The 22,874-nt window shown below is 44.3% G+C and overlaps 1 protein-coding gene across 5 annotated transcripts in view; it reads left to right on the forward strand.

Moving 5' to 3' along the window:
* Window positions 1-22,874, forward strand: part of myo6a (myosin VIa) — a 91,344-nt gene that overhangs the window by 60,713 nt on the left and 7,757 nt on the right. For 2 of the 5 annotated variants that reach the window (XM_038962994.1, XM_038962995.1), the window contains exons 19-31: window positions 1,490-1,528; window positions 1,825-1,918; window positions 2,945-3,075; window positions 3,231-3,308; window positions 3,790-3,919; window positions 5,148-5,238; window positions 5,842-5,992; window positions 12,917-13,125; window positions 13,739-13,817; window positions 19,646-19,806; window positions 19,964-20,005; window positions 20,462-20,500; window positions 21,789-21,827. In XM_038962994.1, coding sequence (XP_038818922.1) covers window positions 1,490-1,528; window positions 1,825-1,918; window positions 2,945-3,075; window positions 3,231-3,308; window positions 3,790-3,919; window positions 5,148-5,238; window positions 5,842-5,992; window positions 12,917-13,125; window positions 13,739-13,817; window positions 19,646-19,806; window positions 19,964-20,005; window positions 20,462-20,500; window positions 21,789-21,827 — 1,283 coding nt within the window. Of the gene's footprint in view, window positions 1-1,489; window positions 1,529-1,824; window positions 1,919-2,242; window positions 2,383-2,944; window positions 3,076-3,230; window positions 3,309-3,789; window positions 3,920-5,147; window positions 5,239-5,841; window positions 5,993-12,916; window positions 13,126-13,738; window positions 13,818-19,645; window positions 19,807-19,963; window positions 20,006-20,461; window positions 20,501-21,788; window positions 21,828-22,874 lie in introns of those variants that run through there. The other 3 variants (XM_038962996.1, XM_038962997.1, XM_038962998.1) reach the window with 3 other exon arrangements.

Raw genomic sequence — 22,874 nt, forward strand, 5'->3', positions numbered from 1 at the left:
TGTTCTCTATCCTGTTACCTGTGGTGTTCTTCCTAATGCCTCTCCCTCCCACTGTTCCGCCTCCCTTTCTGCTCTGTTCTTCATTCCTCCTCCTTCTGTGTCTCCATCCTTTGCCTATCCCCCCCCATCATAGCTGTGATTTTAAAGTTGTGTAGCGAGAGGGAGAAAAGCAGAAACGTAGGGGGGGGGTTAAATCAATCGTGATGACTCGTAGAAACAGCCAGGGAAATAAGGTAACTCGTCTTGTGCTGTTGTGTGTGACGAATCCCACAATGCATCAGTGAATAATCCAGCTAACCGCTTCCAGCCACCCCCTGTCCCCTCCCTCCCCAGTCTTGTCCCTGTGCTGCCTCCCTCCATAATTTGTCCCCTGCAACACAACACGCATACTTTGGGTTTGAATCTGAATTCAGCCCACGGCAAACACTTGCTAATGATATCTGGATGTTGGCAGCTTTCAATTCCAATTAATTGTAATGTTATTCATATCAGTATTGCCAGTGTAGTGTCAATATTTTTGCAACTTGTTATAGACCACAGCGAGATCCATAGCTTGTAGGATCAGATCAGTCTTTACTGACAGGATCAATGACCATCGATCCAATTACGATGCCACATTGAAATTCTGACAAGTACAAGACTTATGTGCATTCCAGTTGGCAGTTTCACTCAATATGACTGCCTGCCAAGCAGCTACTATAAATATTAAGCAGCTACTGTAAATATTATGCGGCTACTGTAAATAAGGCAGCTACTTTAGAAATAGTGATATAGATCAGAAGTCTTTGAGCTTGACTCGGGCCTGATCATTGATGCAGGTTAGTACCTGTCTGTTCTCAGCGTAACAAGGTGAGATAGAAAGTGTTAGCAGCTGAATATATGAGATGTGCGATCCTGCCGGGTGTATGAATATTAATGTCCCACTCTTGGTCCCTAGAGCAATCAGTCTGTTAAACACAGCTCTTTGCAGACTAGGATTGCAAAATTCCCAGGTTTTCCAGAAATACTGGTTGGATAATTCCTGAAACACAGGAATTAATTTGAACTGGGATTTCTGGGAAACCTGGACCAGTTGGGAAAATTACAGGGGATTTGCAACAAGAGCTCTAGAACAGTGACCGAGAGGGGCCAGCAAGCGGTTATCTGTCTGTCTGTCTGCCATCCCTCAATGCACGGTTAGTCGGCTACCATGCGTTCCTCCGTCTGTGTCTGTCCTTCTGTTCCTGTGGTCCTACCGGGGTTGTATTTGGACCTGTTTGCATGAATGACATTAAAACAGAATCTCTTTTTGTTTTAGTTTCAATGCGCTTCAACAATAAAACGTGTGCCTTTCACGGCTGTACTGTTGATTTGAGTTTTGGACAGGTGCGCTGGAGGCAGAGAGCGAGCGAGCAAGTACCCTTAGTAAGCATGTGTTCATGTTGTTAGACTAGACAGGCCTGTCTGTGTCACTAAACAAAGATTTTCTTTTCTACTTTTACCTCGACAGACCCAGCTGAACATTCTACTGGAGAAGCTTCGCAGCACGGTTAGTATTTACTACAGTGCTAAACGATTTACTGCTTCACCCCACTCACAGGGCATCTAACTTGAGTTGAGATCAGGTCTCCTATAATATAACTTTATCGATCTCCCAGGGAAATGTTTTCTTTTGTAAGTCTGAGGCCTATGCCGATGTCCAACCAATCTGGGTCACCAAAGAAGTGCGCTGTGGCCATCTTCAGTGTGGCTTTTATCAGGGCTAACAGCTTGAAATTGCATATAGAACACTTCAATTGAATAGGGTCTTTATGGCTAACAGCCTTCTCGCTCCCCTCCCCCCAGGGCTCCAGTTTCATCCGCTGTATCAAGCCCAATCTGAAGATGGTTAGCCACCAGTTTGAAGGGGCCCAGATCCTCTCCCAGCTGCAGTGCTCAGGTCAGTGTATATATAGTTCTAAAGAGAAGGACTAATCAACTTGGCACCCTATTCCTTGTGGGCCCTGGTCAAAAGTAGTGCACTATAAAGAGAATAGGGTGCCATTTAACACACACTCTACATTGGTGATGGATGACGTGAAGTTTCCCCACCGTACTGTAAAGCGTTAATTATTCATTTGTTTATATTTAACTTGCGTACAACTACACTGGGAGACATGACTACAGATGTGGATTTTGAATCTGCCAGATAAGTGATCAAATGCAAAATGACCAGTGTGATTTACATGCCTTTATTGAAAACTCGGTTTTCTTTTCTCTCCAGAAATTGGCACACAATTACAGTTGACGAGCTACTGTATAGCATCTACGTTTCTGCTTGTTCATCACAAGTTCCTACCAGTGACCTGAACTTGACAGTGCCCTGTTCCACAGCAATCCTCTTCGTCCTAGACCTAGATGGTTTTACGTGGGGGGGGGGGGGGGCCCGCTGGGGGGCCCGCTGGGGACAACGGCCAAGAGCTGTTCTACTTCTACTGTTTCTCCCATTCTCCTGGTCAATTTGCGTACTGCATTTGACATGCTTTCTTCTGTATCCTTGGAGATGCCAGATTATATATATATATTTTTTAATCTACACAAACTCGTTAGTGATCCCACAGATAAAGGGAGAGACTATGCGCCAGTTCTCTGAGTTTAAATACAAATGGTAGTGCATTAACTATACTGAATGGAGTCAGCAAACGTTAGTTTGAAACATGGGAAGAATGAATGTGTGTTAAAATTGACCTCTGACTGAACAGGAGAAGATTGAAGCTTTAACTATGGTTTTACAATAAATATATGTTTGAAATGGTGTGTCACTCCTCAACTTGTGATGCAATATTTGATCCTTTAAGGTTATTTGATGATATCATTCGATTTTTTTTTTCTCCCTTCGACAATAAATCTACCATTAGTTACAAGTGCCAAGATGTTGAGTTCTCTCTTTGGGCTGGAGTGACCCTGTGTCTGTCTGTGTGTGTAGGAATGGTGTCTGTGCTAGATCTCATGCAGGGAGGCTTCCCCTCCAGAGCGCCATTCCATGAGCTCTACAACATGTACAAGCAGTACATGCCTGCCAAGCTGACTCGCCTTGACCCAAGGCTCTTCTGCAAGGTCAGCGCCTCATGGCGCTCACACACACACACACACACACACACACACACACACACACACACACACACACACACGAGCCCTGCTCTGGGCTCCTCTACAAACACAGTTTGACGTGTTGATATGACATGTATTGACTTCTTGTCTTTGCGCTGCAGGCTTTATTCAAAGCGCTGGGTCTGAACGAGAACGACTACAAGTTTGGGCTGACCAGAGTGTTCTTCAGACCTGGGAAGGTGAGAACTCCATGAGCTGTCTCTGTGCTGTTGTCATTGCGCTGGTTCTCATCATTACAATGTTCCTCTGACTGAATGGACTTCAAAGGAAGCAGCATTAGTCATTTGACTGTGAGGGGGGGAAAGGGATTTTGATAATAAACCATCTAACACTGTGGGTATTAATTTCTGCACCAGATGAATTAGTCAGTGACGTTAAATGTGCGATTTGGCATTTCACATTGAAGCTCTGTAGTTTGGTGCGTATGAGTAAATCAATATGTTATCCTCTATTGACCCTGACCAGACAGGAACTGCTGTTATGGCTTTAAATGAATATATCCACCCGCTATTGTCATGTCCGCTGAGCAGGGAACATCCGCATACTGATGGCTGTTTTAGAGGGGAAAGTGCCTTTGACTGCTCTGTTCTCTCTCTCTCTCTCCTCTCTCCTCACCCGTGTCTGTCTCATTCCTCTTTCCTCCATCCATCCTCACCTCAGTTTAAGGAGTTTGATCAGATCATGAAGTCCGACCCAGACCACCTGGCAGAGCTGGTCAAGAAGGTCAACCAGTGGCTCATCTGCAGCCGCTGGAAGAAGGTCCAGTGGTGTTCCCTCTCTGTCATCAAATGTGAGTAACATCCTGCTACCTACCACATCACCATTATACACCAGGGCCTGTATTCTCAAAGCGTCTCCGAGTAGGAGTGCTGATCTAGGGTCAGTTTTCCCAATTAAGTCATAATGAATACAATTATATGGACAGGGGGGGGACCTGATCCTAGATCAGCTCGACTATGCTGATATGCTTTGTGAACACGTGTTTTAGGAGACAAATGGTTTAAAGTGATTTGCACCAGTTGCTCCGACCCAATTCTGACCATAAAACGCCAACTGGCTCTGGCCATCTGTTTTGTGTGGCGATGTCCTCTGATATAATCAGACCGCCTCATAAAACAGTCATTTTAAACCTCTTCATCTTGGACCAAGGTATTGCTATTTCCTCCATTACTCTAACGTGCTGTGGGGACGTGTTGGCAGACCGTTCACCTCAGTCCTTCAGGTAGGATCTATTACCTGCCCAGACAGTATACACTGTCTGAGTGTACAAAACATGAGGAACACCTGCTCTTTCTGTGACATGGACTGACAAGGTAAATTCAATCAGTGTAAATGAAGGGGAGGAGACAGGTTAAAGAAGGATTTTTAAGCCTTGAGACATGGATTGTGTATGTGTGTCATTCAGAGGGTGAATGGACAAGACAAAATGTAAGTGCCTTAGAACTGGGAAGTAGGTGCCAGGCGCACTGATTTGAGTGTGTCAAGAACTGCACCGCTGCTGGCTTTTTCAAGCTCAACAGTTTTCCCGTGTGTGTCAAGAATGGTCCACCACCCGACCAACATCCAACTTGACAAAACTCTGGGAGTCATTGGAGTCAACATGGGCCAACATCCCTGTGGAATGCTTTCGACACCTTGTAGAGTCCATGCCCTGACGAATTGAGTCTTCTGAGTGCAAAAGGTGGATGGTACTCAATATTACACTCCGTGTCTGTGTCCCAAATGGCACCCTATCCCCTAAGTAGTGCATAGGGCTCTGGTCAAAAGTAGTGCACTAATAAGGGGATAGGGTGCTATTTGGAACATACACTCAGTCACACATAGTCTTTGACCCATTGGGTTTACCTCCTCACTGAGGCAACATTTCCATATCGTATGCTCTTTCTGTGTGAATTACCACTGGTGTGTACTGTGCAGCGTGTCCCCTATATTCATTTAGCAGCGGTGCGCCACATGTCTGGTCTCTCATTGTCATCCTCTCTTTCCTTTCTCTTTCTCACACTCCATGTCTCCCGCAGTGAGGAATAAGATGATGTACCGCGCCAGTGCCTGCATCAAGATGCAGAAGACGGTGCGCATGTGGCTGTGCAGGAGGAAGCACAAGCCCCGGTGGGTATCCTCTAATACCTCCCTCTTCCTCGTTATACTGCACTTTCACAGCTCAGGGGTGCCAGGCTGCTTAGCACATGATGCATGCATCTCCACAGAGACTGTCTTATCTGTACCAGCTGGTGCCACAAGACTGTCTTATTACCTTTTGTAAAGCTCCAGGAGATCTGTACTGATTACCACAGAGCCCGGTTGCATAAAACACCTTAAGTTGAGTTGAGTTGAGTTTGAGTTTATTTTTACAGGGACAGTGCACATTAATCAACGTTCATTTTCCTCTTTTCTTTTCCCTTTAATTGTCCTTAACTTTAGGTCAGTTGCACCAAACATTTTAAGGTGAAGTTTCTGCCATACATGCCTTCAAACTACCGTAAAACCCCTTAAGTATGCCCGTACCTAAGGAGATATTTGAGGGGCTATATGCAATGCCCTTAAACAATTCCCTTAGGTAGGGGAACATTATTCCTTAAGGTAAACCCTAAAGATGTTTTATACAACCAGGCCCAGAGCCTCTAGGCCAGTGCGATAGGGGTTACTATGCGATTTTGTAATTATTTGAAAACCAACTGTCTTCGACTAACTGTGTGTGTGTGTATGGTACAGGATCGATGGGCTGGTGAAGGTTCGTAGCCTGAAGAACAGGATGGATAAGTTCAACGAGGTTATCGCCGGCCTGAAGGAGGGCAAACAGGAGATGAGCAAGCAGATCCAGGAGCTGGATGCCTCCATCAACGCAACCATGATCAAAATCAAGGTCTGTGAGATGATACCCCCAGCCTTGTAACCTCTCTGAGTTCTATGAAATGCTTTTTTAGTCAAACTTCTACATAACCCCTTTCTCCTCTTGTCTATGAATCCAAAAACAAAAGTCTATTTCGTCAAGTTAGTTGAAACTCTCTGTATTTCCAAATAAATTATTTCTCCACGTTCGACATTGAAGACCTCTATACAACTCCTTCTTTCTCCTCTTGTCAGTTCTCTAAGAAACCAAAAACAAGTCTGTTTTAAGTTTGGTAAAGGGAGATCAGACATCAGACATGTTCGTTCACCTTTCTTTGTTTCATCATTCCTTCTTTGAATGTCAAACTTCTATCCAAATGCTCCTGTCCAAAAATAGTATTTCGTCAAGATATTTCATAATTCATTATTTCTCTACATTCAACATTTTGTTTTCTGAATGTCGTTACGCCAGTATGTGCATCGAATCCGCTCAGCGTCAAAGACGTGTCCCAAACAGCACCCTGTTCCCTGTAGTGTGCGCTACTTTTGACCGGCCCTGGTCAAAAGTAGTCCACTATACAGGAAATAGGGTGCGGTTTGGGATGCAGGCATAGCGCTTATATAACACATTCATCCCAGTGTGGAATATTTAACACATGGTTGATAGTTGGAGGGAAGCTCTACCTGTTAATAATAGGCTTCAGCCAGCCAGATGGTGTGCAATTATGGCAGGCTCAGTGTACAGACTATGAATTTTTGGGGAACCTCTAGGGAACCTTAAGACTTTTAAATGAGGGCAGCTTTGACTGCTGTAAATCATTCCCCTGTTATTCATTTTCTCTCATTTTGTGAGTAGTATGATACAGGGTTTGTTATTTATTCACAGGATCTGATGTTTTTTTTGGCAGCTATATATATATATTTGATATTTGAATCAGGCCTTTGAATCAGGCCTTCTCTCTGTCTCTACCCGTTGGCATCGTGGCTTTTTTTTTAACGATGGGAGATATTTTTCATCATAGCCAAGGCTGGATTTAATAGGATGCCTCAGTCCACGGGCTATGATCTGCATTTTGAGAAGAAATGCATCTTGTCTCAGAGAGCCATGTATATTAAATTGACTTCTTTTTTTGCATTGTTAGGGTTAATGATCAAATTGTATTAGTCACATGCGCCGAATACAACCGGTGTAGACCTTACAGTGAAATGCTTACTTACGAGCCCCTAGCCAACAATGCTGTACAAATTTAAAATCTTCGAAAGCCAAATTGACAAACAGATAACCGAGCATTTCGAATCCCACCGTACCTTCTCCACTATGCAATCTGGTTTCCGAGCTGGTCATGGGTGCACCACAGCCACTCAAGGTCCTAAACGATATCATAACCGCCATCGATAAAAGACAGTACTGTGCAGCCGTCTTCATCGACCTGGCCAAGGCTTTCGAATCAATCACCGCATTCTTATCGGCAGACTCAATAGTCTTGGCTTCTCAAATGACTCCCTCGCCTGGTTCACCAACTACTTCTCAGAGTTCAGTGTGTCAAATTGGAGAGCCTGTTGTCTGGACCTCTGGCAGTCTCTATGGGGGTGCCACAGGTTTCAATTCTCGGGCCGACTCTTTTCTCTGTATATGTCAATGATGTCTCTCTTGCTGCTGGTGATTCTCTGATCCACCTCTACGCAGACGACACCATTATGTATATGTCTGGCCCTTCTTTGGACACTGTGCTAACAAACCTCCAAACAAGCTTCAATGCAATACAACACTCCTTCCGTGGCCTCCAACTGCTTTTAAATGCTAGTAAAACTAAGTGCATACTCTTCAACCGATTGCTGCCCGCACCCTCCCAACCGACTAGCATCACTACTCTGGACGGTTCTGACTTAGAATATGTGGCCAACTACAAATACCTAGGTGTCTGGTTAGACTGTAAACTCTTCTTCCAGACTCACATTAAGCATCTCCAATCTAAAATTAAATCGAATCGGCTTCCTATTTTGCAACAAAGCATCCTTCACTCATGCTGCCAAACATACCCTCGTAAAACTAACTATCCTACCGATCCTTGACTTCGGCGATATCATTTACAAAATAGCCTCCAACACTCTACTCAGACTGCATCCAATTTGCTATCACAGTACGATCTGTTTTGTCACCAAAGCCCCATATACATCCACCACTACAACCTGTATGCTCTCGTTGGCTGGCCCTCACTACATATTTGTCGCCAAACCCACTGGATCCAGGTCATCTAAAAGTCTTTGCTAGGTAAAGCCCCGCCTTATCTCAGCTCACCGGTCACCATAGCAACACCCACCTGTAGCACGCGCTCCAGCAGGTATATTTCACTGGTCATCCCCAAAGCCAACACTTCCTTTGGCTGCCTTTCCTTCCAGTTCTCTGCTGCCAATGACTAGAACGAATTGCAAAAATCACTGATGCTGGAGACTTATCTCCCCCTCTAACTTTAAGCATCAGCTGTCAGCAGCTTACCGATCACTGTACCTGTACACAGCCAATCTGTAAATCGCACACCCAACTACCTCATCCCCATATTTTTACTTATCCTCTTGCTCTTTTGCACCCAAGTATCTCTACTTGCACATCTATCACTCCAGTGTTAATGCTAAATTGTAATTATTTCACCTCTCTGGCCTATTTATTGCCTTACCTCCCTACTCTTCTACATTTGCACACACTGTACATAGATTTTTCTATTGTGTTATTGACTGTACGTTTGTTTAACTGTTTTGTCGCTTTGCTTTATCTTGGCCAGGTCGCAGTTGTAAATGAGAACTTGTTCTCAACTGGCCTCCCTGGTTAAATAAATAAAAAGGAATAAGAAATAAAAGTAACAAGTAATTAAAGAGCAACAGTAAAATGACAATAATGAGACTATATTCAGGGTGGGTACCGGTACAGAGTCAATGTGCGGGGGCACCGGTTAGTCGAGGTAATATGTACATGTAGGTAGAGTTATTAAAGTGACGATGCATAGATGATAACAACAGAGAGTAGCAGTGGTGTAAAAGAGGGGGCGGCAATGCAAATAGTCTGGTTATCCATTTGATTAGATGTTCAGGAGTCTAATGGCTTGGGGGTAGTAGCTGTTTAGAAGCCTCTTGGACCTAGACTTGGTGCTCCGGTACCGCTTGCCGTGCGGTAGCATAGAGAACAGCCTTTGACTAGGGTGGCTGGAGTCTTTGACAATTTTTAGGACCTTCCTCTGACACCGCCTGGTATAGAGGTCTTGGATGGCAGGAAGCTTTGCCCCGGTGATGTACTGGGCCATACGCACTACCCTCTGTAGTGCCTTGCGGTCAGAGACCGAGCAGTTGCCATACCAGGCATTGATGCAACCAGTCAGGATGCTCTCGATTGTGCAGCTATAGAACCTTTTGAGGATCTGAGGACCCATGCCAAACCTTTTCAGTCTCCTGAAGAGGAATAGGTTTTGTCGTACCCTCATCACAACTGTCTTTGTGTGTTTGGACCATGTTAGTTTGTTGATGTGGAAGCTCTCAACCTGCTCCACAACAGCCCCTTCGATGAGAATGGGGGTGTGCTCGGTCCTCTTTTTCCTGTAGTCCACAATCTCCTTTTTTTTGATCACATTGAGGGAGAGGTTGTTGCCCTGGCAACACACTGCCAGGTCTCCGACCTCCCTATAGGCTGTCTCGTTGTTGTCAGTGATCAGGCCTACCACTGTTGTTTTATCAGCAAACTTAATGATGGTGTTGGAGTCATGCCTGGCCATGCAGTCATGAGTGAACAGGGACTACAGGAGGGGACTGAGCACGCACCCCTGAGGGACCCCTGTGTTGAGGATCAGCGTGGCGGATGTTGTTACCTACCCATACCACATGGGGGCGGCCTATCAGGAAGTCCAGGATCCAGTTGCAGGGGGAGGTGTTTAGTCCCAGGATCCTTAGCTTATTGATGAGCTTTGAGGGCACTATGGTGTTGAATGCTGAGCTGTAGTCAATGAATAGTATTCTCACATAGGTGTTCCTTTTGTCCAGGTGGGAAAGGGCAGTGTGGAGTGCAATAGAGATTGCATCATCTGTGGATCTGTTAGGGCGGTATGCAAATTTGAGTGGGTCTAGGGTTTCTGGGATGATGGTGTTGATGTGAGCCATGACCAGCCTTTCAAAGAACTTCATGGACACAGACATAAGTGCTACGGGTCGGTAGTCATTTAGCCAGATTACCTTAGTGTTCTTGGGCACAGGGACTATGGTGGTCTGCTTGAAACATGTTGGTGTTACAGACTCAGACAGGGAGAGTTTGAAAATGTCAGTGACGTCACTTGCCAGTTGGTCAGCACATGCTTGCAGTACATGTCCTGGTAATCCGTCTGGTCCTGCGGCCTTGTGAATGTTGACCTGTTTAACCCCCATTACCCCCATCTGCTGCGGAGAGGGTGATAAGTCTTCTGGAACAGCTGATGCTCTCATGCATGTTTCAGTGTTATTTACCTCGAAGCGAGCATAGAAGTAGTTTAGCTCGTCTGGAAGGCTCGTGTCACTGGGCAGCTCTCGGCTGTGCTTCTCTTTGTAGTCTAATGGTTTGCAAGCCCTGCCACATCCGACGAACGTCAGAGCCGGCGTAGTACGATTCGATCTTAGTCCTGTATTGACGCTTTGCCTGTTTGATTGTTCGTCAGAGGGCATAGTGGGATTTCTTATAAGCTTCCAGGCTAGAGTCCCGCTCCTTGAAAGCGGCAGCTCTAGCCTTTAGCTCAGTGCGAATGTTGCCTGTAATCCATGGCTTCTGGTTGGGGTATGTACGTACGGTCACTGTGGGCACGACGTCATCGATGCACTTATTGATGAAGCAAATGACTGATGTGGTGTACTCCTCAATGCCATCGGAGGAATCCCAGAACATATTCCAGTCTGTGCTAGCAAAACAGTCTTGTAGTTTAGCATCTGCTTCATCTGACCACTTTTTTTTATTGATCAAGTCACTGGTGCTTCCTGCTTTCATTTTTGCTTGTAAGCAGGAATCAGGAGGATAAGAATTATGGTCAGATTTGCCAAATGGAAGGCGAGGAGAGCTTTCTACGCGTCTCTGTGTGTGGAGTAAAGGTTGTCTAGAATTTTTTCCCCCTCTGGTTGCACATTTAACATGCTGTTAGAAATGATGTAAAACGAATTAAATTTTCCCTGCATTAAATTCCCCGGCCACCAGGAGCACCATCTCTGGGTGCGCGTTTTCCTGTTTGCTTATGGTGGAATGCAGCTCATTGAGTGCGGTCTTAGTGTCAGCCTCGGTATGTAGACAGCTATGAAAAATACAGATAAACTCTAGGTCGATAGTGTGGTCTACAGCCCATCATGGGATACTCTACCTCAGGTGAGCAAAACCTCGAGACTTCCTTAGATATCGTGCACCAGCTATTATTTACAAAAATACATAGTCTGCCGCCCCTTGACTTACCAGACGCCGGTGTTTTATCCTGCCGAGACAGCGTATAACCAGACAGCTGTATGTTGATAATGTCGTCGTTCAGCCACGACTCCGTGAAGCATAAGATATTACAGTTTTTAATGTCCCGTTGGTAGTTTAATCTTCCGGGTAGGTCATCGATTTTTATTTTCCAAAGTTTGCACCTTTGCTAGCAGAATGGAAGGCAGGGGTTTATTCAATCGCCTACGAATTCTCACAAGGCAGCCTGACCTCCGGCCCTTTTTTCTCTGCCTTCTCTATATGCAAATGACGGGGATCTGGGCCTGTTCCCGGGAAAGCAGTATGTCATTCACGTCGGGCTCGTTGGACTTGATAAAGGAAAATAAGGATTCTGACAGATCGTGTTGAGTAATCGCAGTTCTGATGTCCAGAAGTTACTTTCGGTCATAAGAGACGGTAGCAGCAACATTATGTACAAAATAAGTTACAAACAAAAAAAACAATTGGGTAGGAACACGTAAAATGTCAGCCTTCTCCGTCGCCATGTTTACAATTGATAGTACAAAAAAAGTGTTAATTCCTTTGCGTCCAAATGATTTGTTATCCTTTTAAAAGTTAAACTTTTTATTGTAGAGTAGTGGGCCTTTTAAGGTGAAACTAACATCAAATGCTGTTAAGTGTGACTTCAGAGTCTGATGTCGTAGACAAAGCATAATTCAACGGATGTTTGGGTTATGAAAACCGAGTGAGGAGACGCTCTCTATCCGTGTCCTCGGGCGGTAGTAAAACACATCAAACACAGGCCCACAGCTGCGGAGCAGAATAGGGCCTGATAAAAGGTTACTTTGACGACAGATGCGTATGAATATTCATCAGCAGCAGTGTTGCTGTAATACGTTTGCCTCTAATTCAAACCTACACCACTGTCTGTGGAAGCTCTGTAAATGCCAGCAGTCACAAATGTAGGGCTCTGATTGGGATGAATGTGTTAGTGCTCAGGGACGGAGATGGCACCCAACAGAAATATGAACTTGAATACCCTCCCGTGCCATCAAGTCCAATTAGTTGAGGCGTGGGTCTTGATGGTCTGGGAAGGTGTTCCAGATCGTATTTCTGTTTGCTGCAAGGAGACACTTGCTGAATCCCAAACCAGTCCCTTCCTCTCGGCCCTCCATTTGCGAAAGTGTCCCAAAGCTGAGGGAGTGAAAATTAAGTGTGGAGGGGCTAATTAGACCCTTCAATAGCCAATTCGATTGAGCCAGCAAAGCTGAAGTGCTATCCCAACACGTGCCACGATTTTGCTCAATTTCATACAAAATAATGGAGAGGAGTGGCTTTCATATATGCATTGTGTATTTGTTTGTGTTTGGTTTCGAGGGTAAAATGAAATCTCTGTCTCACACCTTACCTGTACCGATGTCCTACTCCCCCTTCAATGTAGAGATTGGGTGGATACTGCACCTTATGTTTGTTCTTAGTCTTTACTGAATTCAATAAAATTTTGGCTGATGCCTTTTTCACGGGACTCCACTCTCTCCTCAGACTACAGTCATGACCCGCATGGACATCGACCACGAGTACCAGGCCCTAGTGACCCGGTCAGAGCAACTGCTGACCGCCATGCAGAACAAGAAGAAGGAGGAGGAAGAGAAGGAGCGACTGAAGAAGATCCAGGAAGAGATGGAGAGAGAGAAGAATAGGAGGGAGGAGGAGGAGCAGCGCCGCAAGCAGGAAGAAGAGGACAGGCGCCTGTGAGTGGAGGGGGATGGAGAGATGGAGGGATGAAAAGAGAGCAGAGGTTGTCAGATACATTAGTCATGCTTAGTGTCCTCCCCTCTTTTCATTGGTGTATAAAACCCTTAAGCAGAACTAATGGCCTATTGTATCTGTCACTAGATCCTAATTTAAGGCATTAGAGACGACTACCAAAACTTTATGGACCTCTGACGACTCTGCCAAATTTATATGCCTGGTAACTGAAGGGCACCGTCATGGAAATGGTCTAATAATTAGGCCTACCTACTGCTGAGGCACTTTGAGCATGACCATGTCAGAGGACCTTGATAAAGTCATAGATGTCGTAATGCAATTATCAGGGCTCTTCCAGTGGTCACTTACTGTAGGTTGGATTTAATCCAGGGATTATTTATTGGTTGGATCCAATTGAATTGATTCATGTTTCACCTCCCTTAATTCTGTAGCAGTGTCCTACCAGGATGGATAAAGTATTGATCTACAGACTGTATGAGCTTGACTAGTACTGAGGAGCTGCTGTATGTTACAGTATTGATTATGAAGTTCAACCTTTATGACTCGCTGTGACACCAGACCCTAACAGCCTTTCTTATTCTCCCTCTTCCTCAGGAAAGCAGAGATGGAGCTGAAGAGAAAACATGAGGAAGAGGAGCGGAAGAAGAGAGAAGAAGAGGAGAGGAAGCTTCAGGTTAGTGACAGTGTTCTTCTTCCATTGTTGGTTTCTCCTTGTCAATGTCTTTCGCAGGGCATAGTACAATGCTTAACTTAATGTTCTCTGGTAGATGAACTCCCTCAAACTTCTGTGCTGCTCTTCTCCCCCACCTCCAACTCTCTCCTCTCTCTCTCTCGCGCACTTTCTCTCTCGCGCGCGCTTTCTCTCTCTCACGCGCTTTCTCTTGCTCTCTGCATTCTCCCACCTGGTGCGCGCTTGAGCTCTCTCCCCAGGGAGCTCACGAGTTTGCACTCCTCCCTCTCTCAAACTCACTCTCCTCCCTCTCTCTCGAACTCACTGACTAGCTCTCTACACCCACTCACTCCAGTTCCGTGGAGATGGTTAGACTTCTGATGTTTATATACTGTCCATCTGGCTCCCCATGTTGTCCATCTGAAGAGGGATAGCACGAAAGCGCCCCAGAGATCTGACCCTGGATAATCTACAGGCTTTTTAGCTTTTATTGCTGAAAACTGAACTCTTAAATCAGTTTCTGGCCTAGAGCCCACCCTAACCCAGGGACAGGGTTGGTGCATACTCAAACAGCCTTTTTAACCTTTAGATACCCCATCAACATCACATTTGGCTTCCGTGTACGCATTGGTATGAATATGCATGATTTACACTGCAGATGTTTGAGTTTTGGGAGGAATGAAATGAAACACAGGGCTGTGACGGTCACAAATTTTCATCAGCTGGTGATTTGTCAAGCAAATAACTGTCGGTCTCACGGTAATTGACCATTTAATTAACATAAACACATTTTAGCATATCCTGGCCTATAAGCCACTGATGCAGACCTTTGTAACATCTACATTTTAATAAATAAATCCATGTAATATAGCCTACACCTTCACAATAAATCCATAATTTATTTTAGATAGACTCTTCCTATCATGTTTCTTTAGACCTATTTCAGAAGAACAGAATACCATACTCTGAGTTGTCCTTATGTTAGGTCCGGATCTGGCAATGCCAAAATGGCTGTGGGCTACACTAGTTAATTTAGCAGACAAGATTTGCTTAAATCGTTTGGAGAAAATATCCTTTATTTTATTCAGCTTTGTTCTGAGGGAGTGCGCACATGCGGCTATTCTGTGTTGAGCAGTTAGCATATAGGAGTACCTATTTCTTTGTTTAGAGTTATTAATGTAACACTGGTTGTTCTACAAATGTTGGGCTATATGTTTTGAATTGTAATACATTGTAAGGCTGCATAATGCAACTCTAATGATGATTTGAAAAAAGTTGCTTGAAAAGACAAGCGTACACACTTCATTAGTCTCTCATTCACAATTTGACAAGCACTTGAGAATGCCTAGAATTTCACCGCGGCATCCCGTGTGGCCGTAATGCACCCTAAAAAATCCATGCCTTTTGCGGGCAGTACCCTTTGCCCGGAGTGCTACGCTGTGCCGTTCTCCCTGAGTGCTGCGAGCTCCGAAGCACCTCTCACTCACATGGCTCTCCATCACGTGATTGGGTCTTTCTCACAGGCTACAAGTGAAGACAGACACATCGGGGACGCAACCGCATGTGTCCTTATCCAATTCCGAGGTGCATATTGAAGATATTGAAAGAACTGTCCACATTTACTTCAGCCTACAAGATGAGTAGGCCTTTACGAACAGCAAAATCACTAGCCTATGTCAGTCTACTATCCCCCATAGTACAAAAGTTGACCTATTATATTCTTTGCGAGAAATAAATATTCCAAACATAGTCTGGGACAGTTGTGGGTTGCAATGGATCTCAAATTAATACAACCACTAGTATCAAAAAATGCAATGTGACTGATGCAACAGATCAGAACATTTAGCTGAAAATTGATAAATTTACTAGGCTATTTCTTCACATTATAAGCGCAGCAATGCGCACATGGCAGTAGGCTATAAGTGATTATATGTGATTATGCATGTCATGCTTTTATTATAAAGGTGCATTTTTATGGTGAAAATTATCTTCCCCAAACTTGAAACTCATGCTCTGCTTATGTATGTGTAACAGTATAACTTCAGTACGTCGCCCCGACACGGGCGCGAACCAGGGACCTTCTGCACACATCAACAACTGACACCCACGAAGCATCGTTACCCATCGCTCCACAAAAGCCGCGGCCCTTGCAGAGCAAGGTGCAACACTACTTCTAGGTTTCAGAGCAAGTGACGTAACTGATTGAAACGCTAGTAGCGCGTACCCGCTAACTAGCTAGCCATTTCACATCCGTTACATATGCATGTCTGTCAGGCTTTACACCCCATATGAAGCGGATTTGTACTTAATTTTAAGAAGTTATTTGGACACTTTAGTTGTGATACAAACCTTATCAAAACATATAGGCCTATGGGCTAGGCTACATGAACTGTGAGGCTATAGCTGTGTTTGAATACTCATACTAACCATACTACAGTACGTGTGATGTGAATTGAGTATATAGTATGCTTATTGGTCATAGTATGGATATAGTTAGTATGCCAAAAGTTCCCCGATGTCATACTAAATTTGCCAAAATATGAAGTATACACACAGAGGACACTATTTCCGTACTTTAGGGCCCATAATGCAATTCAGGGCCCCTTCGTTTTGAGATTTGAAGAAAATAGCGGAAAATGTGCCGTCGAAGTACAAGAGCGAATACAAATTCATTGCTTTAACTAATTATGACGAATGTTAAGAAAATGTTGAACAATGTAATATAGTAATACCTTTTCAAGTAAGTTACCTTACACGTTATATTGGCTGACAATTTGTTAGCAACGCTGTCCTTATGAACCACATAGGTACATAATGCTGTAATGATACTCTATGTTAGCTAGCTACCTAACGTTAGTTGGCTACTATACTTATACATCAAACTTGCCAGTATATTAACTATAGGATATCTAACTACCCAACGTTTATTGACTTGATTATTACCATCATTCTTAGCTTAGCTAAATGGTATAGTCATTGTGCGTTCTCAATGGACATTCGGGTGCTTTCGTTAATTCGCTCTGGCTATCTACTCCGATTTCAGAGCACTCTTGTCTGAGTGTACCAGAGTGCAAAATAAGGAATTTACGAGCGCACAACACCCGTTGAATATGGCCGGTGTCAGTAAACGTCCAGTAAAAAAGCGTAATTAAATTGTTGCCAGCATCACAGTTAGTCACCAACGCTCTGGATAACAAACTGTCTAACCAACTCTGCTAGGGCGAGTAAAATGGTCAGTGGTCTCATTTGTGTCTGGAAGTAGCAAGCTAGCCAACGTTAGCTTGGGTGCTTGACTGCGGTTGTAAGGTCAGAACGCTCAAATCAGCCCAAGCGTCCAGTGTGCGCTCTGAGCGCGAAACGTTCCAAATTTACAATCTGACAAACGCTCTGAATTTACGAGCGCACTATGGCACTCCAGATTGAATTAAAGAACACACCGGAAATCGTAAAATGTCTAACTAGTCATTTGTTATGCTAACTAACTAGCAAGAGGTTGCATAGCAACATCATCAACTTCCGGTAGACAGGCTAACAGCTCAACTGAAAGCATACTGTTCGTTTACAGTTTACTAAAATGAACTAATAGTATATACTCATTAAGTACGTAGTATACAGTATGTTAATATGGGTATTCGAACACAGTTTATGATTTAGAAAAAGTTACAACAAAAAAGCCATTATTTCTTGCCTTATGCTGGACATCATTCACAAGTGAAAGGCTAATATTGTCACCCATCAGCCTATTCTTGATTTATTCTTGTCTTTACATATACTAAATAATATGTGACATTTTGGGGATTTAGAAAGGTGCATGCTAATGGTCCAATCTTGAAGCAGGGGCAACAGGAAAAAATGCATGTCTTCTATGCACTTACAATGAATTGAGGACACTTTTCCCGTGATTCATTTTCATGCCAGCCAGGTAGGCTATACTCCTGTTGTAAAGATGAGCAATGTACTTAATACTAGGAAATTTGAAATAAATATAGTAGGCCTAGCCTATAGAAAGCAGATGGAGAAAGCAGTTTTAATAGATGCCATCACTGTTTTCTCACACAATACCATAGCCTATAGAAATGTCGCGCAACATGAGCTAATGGGCTCATGAAGTTTTATTAGATTTTCGATTACATTGATTGAGCATTGATGTCAGAGTGATTAGAGGGAGAATAGAGTGCTGCGTACCAGGCAGTTAGCAAGTTTGGTAGGCTACTAATGACCAGCAGCAGCATCAGAGCTTAGCAGCCTAATTACCGTGAATAAACGGTCACGTGGAATTTGACTGCCTTCATGACTGGTGACCGCCGGTGTGGCGGTAATATGGCCACCACAACAACCCTAATCAAACATCTTTTGATGCTTTTTCTCCACCTTTTAATGGATCTTGTCTTCCTGAATGGAATTTCTCTCAACCCAGGTGTTTCTTTCAGTGGTGTAAAGTACTTTAAAGTACTACTTAAGTTGTTTTTTGGGGTATCTGTACTTAACTATTTATATTTTTGACTACTTTTACTTCACTACATTCCTAAAGAAAATAATGTTCTTTTTACTCCATACATTTTACCTGACACCCAAAAGTTAAATTTTGAATGCTGAGCAGGACAGGAAAAGGGTCAAATTCACACACTTATCAAGACAACACATGGTCATCTCTTCTGCCTCTGATCTGGACTCACTAAACACAAATGCATCTTTTGTAAATTATGTCTGAGTGTTGGAGTGTGCCCCTGGCTATCTATACATTTTAAAAACAAGAAAATGGTCCTGCCTACTTAGCTTAAAAGAAGGAATTTGAAGTGATTTATACTTTTACTTTTACTTCTGATACTTAAGTATATTTTAGCAATTACATTTACTTTTGATACTTAAGTATATTTATAACCAAATACTTTTAGACTTTTTCTCAAGTAGTATTTTACTGGGTGACTTTTAGTTGAGTAACTTTCTATGAAGGTATCTATACTTTTACTCCAGTATGACAATTGGGTACTTTTTCCACCACTGGTTTCTTTAAATACAAGTTCTCCATTGATCTTATTGCCAAAAAAAATTTGATCTTTTCAACCCTGCCCCTTGTATTTTTCCCAGTAAACTTGACCAAAAGATACATGTGCTTGGCTTGGTACTGTGGACTCCATTCCCTAGTTGCACGCCTGAAGGCTGCTTATCTCCTGACCCTGGATGGTGGCCAGCTCCTGTAGACTACAGCTAACAGTCCCTCAGGGATCAGGCTCATTAGTGGATGTGTAAGGAGTCTAATCAGGCCCTGCCACACACATAGCCGCCTCCTTTACATCTCTGTGTTTAAGTCCCTGACAGACTGTATAGAGACTGCGGGGGGGAGACAGATGTAGACTGGGAGGACGAGACGGGGAGGGCGGTGGGCGTGACTGGGCGAGGGTGATTTGAAGGTGCCAAAGGGAGTATCACCCTATCTTGTGAACCTGCAGTCATCCCGAGCCTGCAGCGATGAGCTGCTATTTTGAGAGCACTGTAAAACGGCATGCCCATGTTTATATGCATTATCTTCATACAAGGCGTCTTTGGTGCCCTTCATGAGTCTGGCTTGGGCAGGGAGTGACTTATGAAAATGTGCTCATAAGGACATGGTGCAGGCAGGACCATCCATCATATTATTGGGTCCATCAGAACCACATGCCACCTTCAGCGTAACAGAGGAAATGAGGCTGTCTTCTGACTCGCCTCTCACTCCCACAGGGCTCATTCTGCACTGCCTTTGGTGTGTTATTGGATGCTGTACTTTGTGGATTTGTGCTTGTGTGTTACAACATCCTGGTGTGTGTGTATATTAAACTAAACTGTCTCTGCAGGCGGAGATGGATGTTCAGCTGGAGGCCGAGCGAGAGGAGGAGGCGCTGCGCCAGAACATCTTGGAGCAGGAGAGACGCGACAGGGAGCTGGCCATGAGGATCGCCCAGAGCGAGGCTGAACTCATCCCGGAGGAAAGCCAGAACGACGCAGGCCTGCGCAGGTAACAGCTCACTAACACGGCTAACACACCTCCATAGACCATCTGTAACCCTCTGATGCGAAGCGGAGATGGGGCTTGAGGACTTTGGACCTGGGGAGAGACTCCGACCATCTCTAGGCCTGCCTAACCAATCTCTTCTCTTCTTCTCTTCTCCCAGTAACGGCACCTCAGGTGTTCCATCATCCCCAGAGAGCGCTACGTAAGACACCAAGATTTAACCCCTTAAACCCCCCGTCCAACCTTAACCTGACCAGTGAAGCATAACTACCCTGCATGCTGTAACAATCTGCCAGCTTAACCAACCAACCATGCATCTTACATGCAGACACAGCCATTGATTGATGCTAGGCTAAGTATGGTATTTAAACCAAATACTAATTCGACTTCAGTTAGTGCTGACTTTTGATTCAGAATCGCCTTCATTCACCAAGTACATTTACGTGTACCAGGAATTTGACCTCGGAATTTGATTCCCAGACATGACTGAGGTCACTCTATCAAATCAAGTCCATTTTATTTTCAAATTATTGCCAGAGGAATGATCAGTCCTTTTTAACCAATCAAAGAAAGAGGAAAAGGAAGAACCTGTTCTTCCAGTTCCCCGTTGGCTCCTGTATTGTGTACGGTTGTAATCCTCATCATTCTCTTGTTGCAGTGGAGCTGGTGGATCGCAAAAGCTCAAGGGCATGTCCATGTAGGTTCCTTTTTAAACATCACCTTCGCTGTGTAAATACACCTTCAGCACACTTGCACTTCTTTTAAATTCAGACGAGGTGCACGTAGAATATCACACGGTATATGTTTTCTATTTATGAACTATAAGGATCTGCACGTCTTTTGCATGCTTTTTGTTCTTTTTTTTTTAGCCTTGAGGCTGAAAAGAATGCATTGTGGGAAAAGCAACGGCTAGGCTGACTGCACTGACCGTTATCTTGATATTACTAATCTATTCCACTGTGTGCTGTAGCAGCATCTGCCAACTAGACCTCTGCTCTCCACAGCATTCCCACAAGCCCCTGAACTGCACCAACTCACTAACCCACGTTTTGATGGATGTGTCACATTGTGAATCAAAGACATGCTTATGTGCACTCTGAAATGGTGTTTTGAAGGGTCATAATGGATTTGCCACATGGTTACTCTCTTTTACAAGCCACTGTTCCTGTCAATTTGAAAAGATTTCTTTGGAAATACGCTCTCTCTCATTCGGTAATAGGAAATTGCTTTGAAACACAGTTCTGCATGTTCTAGGCAGAGCATAGCTATTAGAATGTACACGTTCTCTCAGTTTGCGTCACCTGAGAGTGTGCAAACCGGGAAGAGAAGCGCTACGTTATTTTCTTTTTTCATCCTTTAAAACAACAGGAGTGAGAACATCAGAGTGGTGAGTTTAATCAGTGGCCCTGTAGATCAAATCAAAGTTTGTTGGTCGCGTACACAGATTTGCAAGTGTAGCTAAGCGTTTCTATTTATAGCTGCAACAGTTCACATGCTGAGCTCTGGGCTGTTCACACGGCCTCATGCAGAAAGGATCTCACACACACACAGATTTATATTTGAGTCATTTAGACAGTTATCCAGAGTGACGTACGGGAGCAGTTAGGGTTAAGTGCTTTGCTCAAGGGCACATAGATCGATTTTTTTTTCTTCACCTAGTCAGCTCAGGGATTCAAACCAGCGACTTTCCGGTTACTGGCCCAACGCTCTGAACCGCTAGGCTACTGTCCGCCTGATCAGCCTCTGTATGTCACGCTACAATGTGAGACCTGCTCAGATTCAGTGACCAGTAAACCAGCAGTGTTCCAGTTAAGGAGGGAGGGAGAGTGCATTTATATTCCTGGCTGCACATGCACACACACCTTTTCTCTCTTTACACGCCTTCTTTCTCTCTCCTGTCTTACAACTGCAATCAATGTGACAGTTGGCTGGTATTGAAAGTGGTTCTAACTCTTATTATGCTGGGCTCATCATGTCCTTTTTAGGGAGGAAATGGCCAAGGAAATGTCTGAGCTTCTGTCTAGGTGGGTAGAAATCCTTTAAATTCTATGAATGAAATCTCAGGTAATCGTTACGATCACTTCAAATCTCTGGATCAACACGTGTGAATCTGCGTATCAATACTAATCTTCTTAGTAGAGATGTATCTTAATTGAGGCTAATTCTTCATAATTCCACTCAATTAACGATTGTTGAGTATTCCTACACAATGGGGTAGGGCTCCCCACCATGCAGATGGATGGATGCTTGGTTTTCAAATCAGCCGATGTCTTTTTAAGTTGTTAAATCTCAGACAATCACTTAACTTTAGCTAGCTTTTGCTGCTGGTAAGTAAATAATGGTGAGACTCACGCTTCTACAACGGGGCCTCGTCATATGTTTGTTCCAACTATTATAGTTACTCACACATTATATAAGTCAGCCACATCCTGATTCCTGGCCCGCTGATGTTGCACTGTAGTAGAGCTCTTCTTTATTGGGATCCCAATTAGCTGACGCCATGTGGCCAGCCGTCAGAATGACTGAATGAGAGATGTTTGCTGGAGCCCTTCGACTACACACCCAGCAAGCACTGTTACGTTGTCTGTTTACTAATTGGTTCAAGCCGCCTCCCACTACGCCCCATTGCGACACATGGCCACCGGAAGTGGGATCAGAAGGTGCCCCGGCCTGCTGGCCCAAGGTCGATGGGGCTGCGTGCTTCTGGGTACCCGGAATAGCCGCCAACGGTGCGAGGCACGGTCCCCTGGTTGGAGAGGCTCAGTGGCTCAGTCAGGCAATAGGATTAGAGCGTGGCCCAGGGCCCGCTCCAGCCTCAGATCCAGAGAGTCTAAAAGGGGCAAATCCCAGCCAGGATGTAATTAGCCCTGTCAGCAGTTAGCAGGAGGAGGAGGAGACGACAGATCAGACTAGCAAGAAACAGCCACACAGCTGGAGAGTTGAACGACACACAGGGCCAATTTCCCCGACACGGATTAAGCCTAGTCCTTAATCTGTGTCAGGGAAACCGTCCCATACAGTGCTAAATGGCTGTTCAACAGAATAAAGCAGTACTGGAGCAGCTCCATGAC

The sequence above is a fragment of the Salvelinus namaycush genome, chromosome 24, assembly GCF_016432855.1.
Source record: "Salvelinus namaycush isolate Seneca chromosome 24, SaNama_1.0, whole genome shotgun sequence".
Classification (NCBI taxonomy): Eukaryota; Metazoa; Chordata; class Actinopteri; order Salmoniformes; family Salmonidae; genus Salvelinus; species Salvelinus namaycush.